The following is a 12,596-nucleotide window of genomic DNA, read 5'->3' as shown; positions in this document are numbered from 1 at the left end:
GCTATTTTCCTTTTGGTCCTTTTTTAAAGATATGCAAAGGTACATACCTGCATTTATTCGGCTGTCCAATGTCCTCCAAAAGCTGACTGGATTTTCTTCTCTACTTTCCAAAGTCCGTTCAGAGCTGGGATAGAGACAAGGATAAATAAATAAATCAGCTGCAGATGTAATTGCATCAGAGAATAAGAGGACATTCTTATTAAGGAAGCAGCCCAAACCATAAGTGGATAGGAAAAAGCATTTGGGAGGAAGAAGGGAAAAAAATTGATGAGGACACTGAGAGGACAGAGAGGCATCGTAGGGTATGAATATCAAAGAAGATATTATTTTTACCACTTCAACAGAGGAAGCCAGGGACTTTTGCTTCCTGGCATAGAGTGCCCGGTCCAATGCAAATGAAGACCATGTGCCTTTTCTGTCAACAACTTCTCCCCTGAGGCCGTGAACAATAGTTCAGGACCCCCAAACTTATGCACTTTTATTTCCCATTTCCATTTCCTTTAGAATTACCCTCCTCCCAACCCGGTCTGCCCTTGGCCTCATTTAATGGTGATACATCATATGATATGGTGAAAGGGGGAGCACCGAGAAATAAATCCAGTGAAAAATGCTTTTAGTTCATCAAATGTTTTTTGAGCCATTCTTATTTGAAAACTTAGGTAGCAAAAAAGCCTCCTTCCAACCCCCTGACCTCACTTCACACTTACACTACATAAGAAAGCCAGTTTGATTCTCTAGAATTAAAGCACTGATCCTATCATCTTCATCACCAACCACCACCAACCGCCCAACACACACAGAGTTCTGCATTGTTTTAACAACTTTCCGGGTGCCTCTCACAAATTCTCTTTAATAGTAGAATCTAATTATTTTTGCAAATCAGGAGCAACCACCCTTAGTGGTGTGAAAGTGGTTTCCAAGTTAATATAGATCACTGTCTGTTTTCTGTTGGTCATTTAATACACTTTATCAGAATTCTACTTTCCCAAGCATTACACGGCAGAAGTAGAAAGGGAGTGGGGTGACAGAAATGAGGCTACAGGCTAGCAGTCCCACAGGATCTTACAATCGAAGGGGGGGATGGCACAAATGAAAACATACAAGCAATCTAAAACCAAAAGAGTATGGGGTGCCTGGGTGGCTCAGTCGGTTGAGCATCTGACTTCGGCTCAGGTCATGATCTCACAGTCTGTGAGGTCAAGCCCCACATCAGGCTCTGTGCTGACAGCTCAGAGCCTGGAGCCTCCTTCAGATTCTGTGTCTCCTTCTCTCTCTGCCCCTACCCCCCTCCACTCCCTGTCTGTCTCTGTCTCTCTCTCAAAAATAAACAAACATTAAAAAAAAATTCTTAAACCAGAAGAGTGTGTCACAATGTCACCTTCGGGAAGCCAGGCAGAGGATATAAGTATGAATTTTGATATGACAACTTTGACTTGGCTATTTTTTTTTAATTTTTTTTTAATGTTTATTTATTTTTGAGACAGAGAGAGACAGAGCATGAATGGGGGAGGGGCAGAGAGAGAGAGGGAGACACAGAATTGGAAGCAGGCTCCAGGCTCTGGGCCATCAGCCCAGAGCCTGACGCGGGGCTCGAACTCACGGACCGCCAGATCGTGACCTGAGCTGAAGTCGGACACTCAACCGACTGAGCCACCCAGGCGCCCCTTGACTTGGCTATTCTGACATGGACAACTTAATCAAGATTCAAAGAAGAAACCATTATACTTTCAGCTTTTAAAAATCTAACGTAATCCATTGTTTTAATTATGAGAATAGATACCCCACCCCACATCAAAACAGCAATCCGCAATTAGCTACATGCTATAATGCCTTGCTTTGGCTCAGGAGCAGAGTTTCAAATGTCACATTTAGGAGATTCATTATTTCTGAGCAGTTCTTCATGCCTGAAACTGACCTACATCAGGAGGCCACAATAAAGAACTGGAGCAATATGGCCCCTGTTCACATGGAGCTTACAGTCTGTAGTGGAATCAAACAAAGATGCACATAAAGAGGGAATTATAAAGAGCTTAAAATGCCATGGCGGAAAAAGAGAGAGGTAAAATAAAAGGAATATCATCTAGCATGGGACTCAGGAGGGAATTAATATTGAGCTGAGATGTAATGGATATCTAGGGAGGTGGAGAGAAGGCAGTCTGGGTAAAGGACTGGCATATGCAAAGGCCTGGTAGAGGGAAGGAGCTAGTCTCATCTCTCCAGCTTCATAAATGGGGAAATCCCTCCAATATCCCTTTATACCTGGGCAAAGAACAGCCCTAGTTGGTTCATCAGCAGTATTTGCTAATAGCATGTGTGGGGCCTACCTGAGGTTTCCTGGAAGCATGCCATTATATGCTGCTGCCAAGGATGAATGAAAACCGATGGGCCCAGATGAGCCCTATGCTCTGGAGAATTAAGAAGCCTGCCCCAAAAGGAACATACTTTGAGCCTTTCAGATCAGGAAGAGACCTGTAGGTTCCAACAGACCCAATTTAACAAAGACTACAGCATAAAACCTTTCAGAATTCACAAAGGATTTTTAGGTGTACCATCAGATCACCTACTACTTGCATTCAGGAGTCACAGGGTTGCTTGGAGCCTCATGTAAGATTCGAGGGTCAGCCTAAAATTACTAACATTTTTCTAGGATTGGATTCTATGAAAACCCATAATAAAACAGAGTTTGGTTTTTCCAGTGTTCCTTCCCTACTGCAAGCCACACTATACTGAAGTCATAATACACCTAATTTTCAAACTGACCTCCCATATTATTGGATAGGACAATAAAATGGTATTGTGATGCTTAGCATAGAGATCAAACTCACAGGGAAAACAGAATCAGCAACAGAATTGCTAGACCATATGTATTTACTATGATATTTTTATATGCTGATTCAATAACAACAGAATCTCAAAAAACTGACATCCTAATGATAAAAATGTAAAAACACCCATAAAGCACTTAAAAGACAGGATAGGCACCGTTCTAAGCACTTAAATCTAGGACTGCTGATCCACTTTGTATGAAATGACATCTGTTCTCATTCAGGATGAGAAGAGTCTTTTGTTGGTACAGAGTCTGTGTAAAGGCTTCATTCAGGTAGCATTTCTTTCCATATAAACCAAACAAAATGCTATTTATTTATTTAATTCAAGTTAGTTTACAGTGTAGTCTTGGCTTCAGGAATAGAGCCCAGTGATTCATCTCTTACATATGCTCATCCCGAAAAGTGCCTTCCTTAATGCCCATCATCCATCTAGCCAACACCACTCCCCACCCTTACCCCCCCTTTCAGCATCCCTCAGTTTGTTCTCTATTTATTTTAAGAACAGATAGGAAAAGAGCAAGATCAAGTTTATAAATACTACAGATAATTCCAGGCAATCAATTCAAGTTTTTCGTTACAAATACAAAAAGAAAATCTTAAATGCTCGAAACCTGACTGGTAAGAATCGCGCAATACCCTTTCAAAAGAATATGATTCACTGGGTTCCATTCCCAATGCAAATGAACACAAAGAAGCTCAGAAAATGGGAAGAATAAAAGTGAATAATCAAAAGCTCTTTGAGGACAGCACTGAATTCTTCCATACTAATTTACTTACAAAATTTCAAGTTTTTGAATAAAAAAAAAAAAAAACTGCCTCTCTTTCTATGGTTAGAGGATTGCTTCTGTGGCTCGATCTTGTTAGATGCTACTTTACATTAAAAAAAGGGAGGGGGGATATTTTGTAGAATCTCACAGTTCTTTAGTTTATAAAAGTCTGATCCAAGTATAGCTGATGCTTCCCGAACGAGGAAAATGTAACAAAACAAGAGACAACTTGCGAGTCTGAACAGGGCCTAGCTGCAATAGAGGCATATCATAACTATTTTCCAAGATGCAAACTCCTAGAAATCTATGTCTGAAGATGCTGAAATCCTCTTAAATTGTCAAGGACACCCTTTAAAGTACAAGTATCTGTATAAGGGAAGAATATACAATTAAACTTTGAATAGTGAAGAGACATAAAAATAGACCATGTTAAAATTCACAAGTATGATCAGAATATGACTGCTTCTGGCCAAAGGCCACTGCCAGATTTATATGATAAAAATAGACTGGATGATAGTTAAAATCAATGACAAGAGTCAGAATACAAAACTTTGGGTAGGTAGCTGGTTATTTTTACTAAAGAAACCATCACACACACACACACACACACACACACACACACACACAGGGTTACTTTATGTCCATCTTAAAGGAATCAAAGCTTTTGATTTCTGAAGTAGAAAATAAAAAATGTTGATAAGTTAAAGTATGAACCTAGAAAAACTGAGAAGAAAAATATGTAATTTAGAAGTATTTCCTGAAATCAGCTGCTTAAGAAATTTTAAGACTAAAGTTTCTAGACCTTAAACTATTTCAGCAGGCACCTGCCTTAAGTTGGGCAATGAAACCTAACATCACAATACAAGCTCCAGGAGGGCAAGGATCATTGTCCCGTAAGTGCTGATCACCAGCACATATTAGGTGCTATTAGTTAAATACAGTTGAATCTTGAACAGCACAAGGGTCAGGGGTCTAAACTCCCGTGCCATCAAAAATTAGTGTATAACTTTTGACTCCATCCAAATTACCAATAACACAAATAGTTAACACATATTTTCCACATTATACATATTACATACTGTATTTCTATAATAAAGTAAACTAAAGAAAAGAAAATGTTATCAAGAAAATCATAAGGGAGAGCAAATACATTTACAGCACTGGATTTTTTATTAAAAAAAGGAAGTGTATAAGTGGATCCATGCAATTCAAGCTCCTGTCGTTCAAGGGTCAACTGCAGTTGTTACATGAAATGAAGGTAACAAAGTAACAACATTACTGAATCCATACACAACTAGCAAGTGTGATCCTGAACAAATCATTTTAACTAACTCTGAGCCTAGTTTCCTCATCCGCTTAACCTTAGAGGAAACATCCCGCCTAACGAATCAGAAAAATTTTTGAAAAAGTCTTCATCAGGGGAGCCTGGGTGGCTCAGTCGGTTGAGCGTCCGACTTCAGCTCAGGTCACGATCTGGCGGTCCGTGAGTTCGAGCCCCGCGTTGGGCTCTGGGCTGATGGCTCGGAGCCTGGAGCCTGCTTCTGATTCTGTGTCTCCCTCTTTCTCTGCCCCTCCCCCATTCACGCTCTGTCTCTCTTTGTCTCAAAAATAAATAAACGTTAAGAAAAAATTAAAAAAAAAAAAAAGAAAAAGTCTTCATCAAGCTCCTATAACAACACCTTTTTCAAGTGCAGTTGTTGATGTGAAAGTGCTCAGAAAGGTGTTAAGTGGTAAAACAGTGTAATGTAGGCTTTATGGCAAAGGACTCAAGTGAGTTGTGAGCTTGCGAGAAGGACAACAGAATAAATAGGCATTCTGAACAAAAGCCTTATCATTAATCAAGTTCCATTTCACAAATCTAGCAGAGCAGTTAGGAGAGTGAGCTGGATCATCCCTGAGTCCAAATCCTGCCTTCCTCACCTACTAGCTATTGTAACCTTAGGCAAGCTACTTAACATCCCTAAACCTCAATGTTCTCAGTTATGGCGGGAGGCAGGGAATGGCATGTGTCTCATAGAGCTGTTAAGGGTTATATAAGTTAATGCATATAAACTCTGCCTCAGGCAGAGTTTAGCAGGCAGCAAGCATTCATATTTTGGCCATAATTCCTGCTAAACTGATTACATATTGATGGAACACAGTTCCAGTCGAGGAGAGGGAACTCCAGTATACACTGAGCCTCTGCAACAACTCCTGCATCAATGGCACTTGCACTTAATTCTCATAAAAAGCAGGAGAGGTTTGAGGCCAGTCAGTGAGAGTGCCGAAAGTCAAACACAGGACTCCTGATTCCAAGGACCCTGCTCTTTCCACAGGGCGGCAGGGGGAATGACGGAGCCTGCTTTAAAATGCCCCCTATCACCAACACCATGGTCTTCTCTGGCTTTTCAGTATTTCTCACAGCTTAACATCCACCTGGGAGACTGAACTCATTCTAGGGCTTTCCCTCCAGAGACTGAAGAAATGGTCACTGAAAAAACCAGCCAAGTGCTCAGGCCTTGCTGCACCAAAGCCCACAGCTAAACACTGCTCCAGCACCACTACCTCAGGTATGGAGAGGAAAGTTCTGGTGGCTGCTAACTAGGGCCCAGCTCACACATCACAGAACCTCCTTGAGGCCTAAGACACACACAGAGGCAGGGAGAGCATCTCTGCTTCCCTTCCAGAGTTCCCCAGTAGGAACTCTGCACACACACACACACACACACAAGAACTTTGGAAGGGACTTGTATCGGGTGCACCCGGTACCCCCTGCCTTGCCGAGACCCAGAACAACTGTCTGATGAAAGCATCACAAGATACTGTGCAGAACTGATGGATTCCAGCCAAAAGGACGACACAATATAAATACAAAACCTGCTATTTTTCCCTGTCAGCAAGTCAGAATGATGGCTTTTCTATATGCCATTCCTGCCACACAGAATAACTCACTTCTAACTATAGCATTTCCAGGAATACCCCAGAACCGTAAGTGCTGCTTCATTTACAATAAACTTCCAGGGATGATCAAACAATCAATGCCAACTCAATGGGTCAGGGCTCTCTGCACTGCTCCCAACGAGCCTGCTTTCCCTGAGAGACAATTTCTGATCAAAGTAAATACAGTACTTGGCCTAATTAACGTCAATAAGTATTTTCCTAAAAGCCACAGAGTATCAAGATGCTTTGCTACTCTTTCTTCTTTTTCCACTAATACATCTATAATGTTATTAGAGAACACAGAATCTCGGGGTCAGGACTATGGTGGCAGAAGTGGACACTCCAAACATGGTCGGAAGAATGGCTTGTCTTCACCTTATGTGCTGTTCAACCACTCATTCCTAAAATACATATTAAGCACTTGTACCATCGCAATAAAACCTTGCATTTATACGGTACTTTATATTTTAAAATGGCTTTCACATCTATAACCACATTTGAGGCTCACAGCCCCTTTCGCAAATGAGAATATTCAGCTTCAGACGTTCCCACATTCGAGAAGCCAGTGCATGGCCAGACAGGGCTCACACTCATTTCTCCGCCTCCAGCTTCACTGCCCTTTCTCACTGTGCCACATTTCCTTGGTCAAGGCATGGGGCTTTGGTGGAATCTAAAGAAGTACTAGGATTAAAATCTAAGCTCACCAAAACCTTGGTCTGTTAATAGCTGGCAAGAGAAAAAGACACCCGGGGACCTCAAGAAAGCAGATGTGGAGGGGATGCTGAGACACAGACAGTAGGAACAACAGGAGTCAAGAAGAGAGGGCTGTGAGGTAATCAGGGAGAGTGGAATCTGTTCCCAGCCTTGAGGAAGACAGAAGATTTTCAAAGATAGAAAGGAAGTATGCAGCTTCTGGAAAAGGACCAGGAGCAAGGAAAATCATGAGGGCGGGTGTATAAGAAGGAATATGCAGACCTGGAGGGGCAGATAGGAAGGAGGTAGACAGCGTGGAAAGGTGGAGGAGGGTCCGTTTGAGGACAGTCTGTGTGCCAGCTTCCTCCCTCGGGCAACAAGAGAAACCCCCCAGAGAAGGAGGCCCTAGTTCCAGCCTAGTTCTGCCAGAACCTGCCTGGTCTTAAGCCTCTAAAGCTTTCTGAGCTCAAATAGTGTGTAATAAAAAAAAAAAAAAAATACTAGATGACCTCTGCGGTTCCTTAAAGAACAGAATGTTTGAAAGCATATTACACCACACCCTAACACAGCTAATTTTTCATTGATTTGTATTTCCAAGATGACATGCTTCAACAACCTTTTGTTGATAATGGCATCTGACAAAGCTTGCAGGAAACCATAATTTAATGGAGTACACAGGAAACAAGAGTGAATCCCCCCACCCCTCGCTAATTTTTACTAATTTATTTGTGTGTCACTGCGTATTAACCTACCCCCTCTCTCTGTTATGTACTAAGCTCTTTCAGGGCAAAAAACCATCTAACATTTTCTCCTGTAATTCTTTAACCACTCAGCATTCTTGGATGCAAACAACAGAAACCAGTTCTGCTTACCTTAGGATAAAAATGAATTAAGAGAAAGATAAAAATGAATTAAGAGCACAGAGAAGTCTGATAAGGACACCATTCTAGGACAGCTACCACTGTTCATCAGACATTAGCACAACTGGACTCCTAGCTCTGCTGCTCTCTTCAATGATCTTAAGCTGCCCCTACGTGTCTGTACCATCCCCTCCAGATTCAACGTCCTGGAACACAGGGATCCAAGAGGTGAACTCAAGCCGCCCCTATGTGTCCGTACTGTCCCCTCCAGATTCAATATCCTGGGACACAGGGACCCAAGAGGTGAACCAAGTTCATCCAGTCATGTGTCTGCATTTCCTTCAACTTCGACAGCAACAACAGATGATCACTCTAGAAACAAAGAGAGTTCAGATGCTAGACAATCCCCCAAACAGCAAGTGTCCACTCCAGTCTATACTTCCAGTGAACTCAGCTAGGGGAAGTCAGGGGAGAAAAATAAAAAGAAATCTCAAGAAAAATGGTCCCATGCACCTCTCCCCAACCAAGAAACTAGAACCAATTTTTATGTTTAGTTTTGAAATAGTCTGCCAGCCAAGTCTGAAATGGCAGGCAGAGCTCCTCAGTGGACCATATTTGTACAATGAGTAGTGTACTTTGTCCTCATCAAGGCAGCAGACTTGATCACTAGGTCAACACTGCAGAGCACTAAACCACCTCTCATTCAACTCCCTGGTCTGCCCCAGTTGAGTATCTAGAAGAGTTATACCTCACTATCTGATGTCCTAGGAACCTGTGCCAACAGCCATGCTTTCCAACATCTTTTCAAACCTTTTTGACCATGATGCATAGTAAAAAATATATTTTACAGTATATGTGTGTGTATGTGTGTGACAAAAAATTAGTTTCACAGAAGGATACCTTACTGTATGCAATTCATTCTATTTTCTATTCTATGCTATTTTCTTCATTTAATACATTTTTTAAATGCTAAACAAGACCCTCAAAATAAATTTCATAGTCCACTAATGAATAACAAACCAGTCTGAAAAACACTTGTTTAAAGGACTCAACAAGATTACCAATAAGAAAATTAAATAAAATTAATAATAATTAATAATAATAATAATAATAATAATAAGCTGTGAGATCATGACCTGAGCTGAAGTCAGATGCTTCACCAACTGAGCCACTCAGGTGCTCCATAAAATGTATTTTATATTCACTGCTTATATTCAATGTGTATACCTTCCTTCCCTAGCTGACATTAAAACACTGAAATGTATTTCTCTGAAATTCTTCTGACTACCAGAAGATCACTCCTCTTTTCCCACAGTGTGCAGCCTATGAAGTTTCAACCCAGACAGCTACACTGAGATCCACTGTGCAATCCACTCAGAGTCTTCCTTTCACAATAGTTTCTTCTCCCAGGAAGCTCTTCAGTCGGGTTACCTTCTAAATCTCCACAATGATGCCGGAGATTGAGAAAACACAGAAACTAAACCCACAGAGCACAGAAGATCCATGCTTTCAATTTTGCCAATAACCACTCTTCTTAAAACCCATGATTTATTCATAAACTCATAACTTATTCCCACAGTCCCCAGTTTCTAACTTCACAATCACAGTAAAGTGATGCCTTGCAGGAGCCTAAGGAATTCAAAATCCATTGTTTACTTCTCATCTGTGCAAAATTTTTCAATGTATTTCATGTTGATAACCATTGTGGATGGACAGAAGAATTCAGTGTATGGCCACCAATGGGAATTTCTGGGGAGGGGGAGCTAGGCAGGTTTTGCAGGTTTAGATGACAGATGGTATATTCCATGGATGAGGTTAGGACTCCTTTGTATCAACTTTAATTATAGTTTTCTACCAACGAACCGAAAAAGGTAAACAGATACAGCTCTCTTTCCTCAAGATAAATGCTCACTTCATACTTGGCACCTAAGAAGGCAGAACCCTCGGTGAAGCACTTTTTTGCACTCCTGTCCCAAATACATCCACAGCATGATTCTAGACCCATAATTCTTTTATCAAAAAGCCCTTGCCTAACAGACAACAATTGAATTTAACCAAATGTTATCCATCTCACTGCAAATTCAGTGGAATGCCTGGTCTTCATTCATTACATTTAATTTTCCTGCAGGAAAGGTGGAGGAGTAGTACATACTCCAGCTATGGAGCTTCTTTTGTCCCTCCTTTCAAGAGAATAAACATGTAGAAACACAGGAGGGTAAGATAATACACTAAGACTACTGTAAATATTATGGTAGGATGCTGACGACTAATTAAACTAGAAAAATGTAAACGTTAACAACTAGGAGGAGTAACTCACTCCTAGACATCATTCATTAAGTTATTATAAACAAGCAAAATTCATCATGAAAAGCCTATGAACCAGAGCTCTGTGGGATGCAAAGAATGCAAGAAAAGATGCATCATCAAAGAAGAGCTAGCAACCCAAGACTGTGACAAGGAAATAACACATGATTGATTGCCAAACACAAGACACACCCAACCAAGGCAAAAGAGCATGTTCAGAGAAGGTGTGAGGTGGGAGCTGGTGTAGTTAGTCCAATCCGGAGGAGGAGGGCGGAGGAGGAGGGGGGAGGAGGAGGGGGGAGGAGGAGGAAGGAGGAAGGAGGGAGGAGGGAGGAGGGAGGAGGGAGGAGGGAGGAGGAAGGAGGAAGGAGGAAGGAGGAAGGAGGAAGGAAGGAGGAAGGAGGAAGGAGGAAGGAGGAAGGAGGAAGGAAGGAGGGAGGAGGGAGGAGGAGGAAGGAGGAAGGAGGAGGAAGGAGGAAGGAGGAGGAAGGAGGGAGGAGGAAGGAGGAAGGAGGAGGGAGGAGGAAGGAGGAAGGAGGAGGGAGGAGGAAGGAGGGAGGAGGGAGGAGGGAGGAGGGAGGAGGGAGGAGGGAGGAGGGAGGAGGAAGGAGGAAGGAGGAAGGAGGAAGGAGGAGGAAGGAGGAGGAAGGAGGAAGGAGGAGGAAGGAGGAAGGAAGGAGGAAGGAGGAAGGAAGGAGGAAGGAGGAGGAAGGAGGAAGGAGGAAGGAGGAGGAAGGAGGAAGGAGGAGGAAGGAGGAGGAAGGAGGAGGAAGGAGGAGGAAGGAGGAGGAAGGAGGAGGAAGGAGGAGGAAGGAGGAGGAAGGAGGAGGAGGAAGGAGGAGGAGGAAGGAGGAGGAGGAAGGAGGAGGAGGAAGGAGGAGGAGGAAGGAGGAGGAGGAAGGAGGAGGAGGAAGGAGGAGGAGGAAGGAGGAGGAGGAAGGAGGAGGAGGAAGGAGGAGGAGGAAGGAGGAGGAGGAAGGAGGAGGAGGAAGGAGGAGGAGGAAGGAGGAGGAGGAAGGAGGAGGAGGAAGGAGGAGGAGGAAGGAGGAGGAGGAAGGAGGAGGAGGAAGGAGGAGGAAGGAGGAGGAAGGAGGAGGAAGGAGGAGGAAGGAGGAGGAAGGAGGAGGAAGGAGGAGGAAGGAGGAGGAAGGAGGAGGAAGGAGGAGGAAGGAGGAGGAAGGAGGAGGAAGGAGGAGGAAGGAGGAGGAAGGAGGAGGAAGGAGGAGGAAGGAGGAGGAAGGAGGAGGAAGGAGGAGGAAGGAGGAAGAAGACCTGAGTCAGAACATTGGCCCTGCCACTTAGTAGCTTGGTTCAGGTCACTTTTTAACTTTCTGTGATTGTTTCCTCATTTGTAAATAAGGATAATAGTAATTATTTCTCAGGATTGTTTTAAACTCGGTGAAAAATAATATATACAGGCCTAGTAGAACAGCTGGCCCACAGTAGTCATGTAATAGTATGACCATTATGGCAGAGGTGGGATTTGAACTGGGCCTTTAGGGATGGGGAAGCTGCAAACAGGAAGAGAATGGAAGCTGACTAAAGGGAACACTCCAAATAACAGAAACAAGAAGAAACAGCAGCAGAAGGAAAGGGGGAGTCCCCCTTTGGAGGGTAAAGAGAAGGTCTGTGTAAATCAAAAAGAAATGAGGAAAGAGAGAAAGCTGAGGTCAATTTACAGTGGACCACAAATGCCAACTAAAGTCTGGACTTTCCTCTGAGGAGACACTGCCCATGAATCCCCAGACTCAGATGAATTCCTCTGAAGCAAGAAAGTCCCCTGGTACATGAACGTGTGTTCTGTCAGGAGTGGGGTCTCAGACAGAAGAAGTGATGAAAAAAGGCAGGGGGACACCTGAAGGTCACTGTGGAAAATAATATTGTTTTAAAATACTTTTATTATTATTATTTATTTTTTAGATAGAAAGTGCACACAAGCAGGGGAGAGGGGCAGAGAGAGAAAGAGAGAGAGAGAGAGAGAGAGAGAGAGAGAGAGAGAATATCCCAAGCAGGCTCCATGCTGTCAACACAGAGCCCAACATGGGGCTCGAACCCACAAACCATAAGATCATGACCCGAGTTGAAATCAAGAGTTCGACACTTACCCGACTGAGCCACCCAGGAGCCCCTAAAATACTTTGAATGAATCAACTAGTCTTTCATGGATAGACAGGCACTGGACACTGAGGTTCTCCATCCGTCTTCCCCCAGTGTGAACATCCAGG

The 12,596-nt window shown here is 43.0% G+C and overlaps 1 protein-coding gene across 3 annotated transcripts in view; it reads right to left on the bottom strand.

Annotated features, from left to right (window-relative positions):
- Positions 1 to 12,596, bottom strand: part of JAK1 (Janus kinase 1) — a 239,721-nt gene that overhangs the window by 49,516 nt on the left and 177,609 nt on the right. For all 3 annotated transcript variants that reach the window (XM_019449014.2, XM_019449015.2, XM_019449013.2), the window contains one exon: positions 48 to 124. In XM_019449014.2, the coding sequence (XP_019304559.1) occupies positions 48 to 53 (6 nt within the window). In that variant the 5' untranslated portion in view covers positions 54 to 124. The remainder of the gene's footprint in view (positions 1 to 47; positions 125 to 12,596) is intronic.

The sequence above is a fragment of the Panthera pardus genome, unplaced genomic scaffold (assembly GCF_024362965.1).
Source record: "Panthera pardus isolate Hobbes unplaced genomic scaffold, ASM2436296v1 HiC_scaffold_11, whole genome shotgun sequence".
Classification (NCBI taxonomy): Eukaryota; Metazoa; Chordata; class Mammalia; order Carnivora; family Felidae; genus Panthera; species Panthera pardus.
This window is presented reverse-complemented; position numbering and strand designations above follow the sequence as displayed.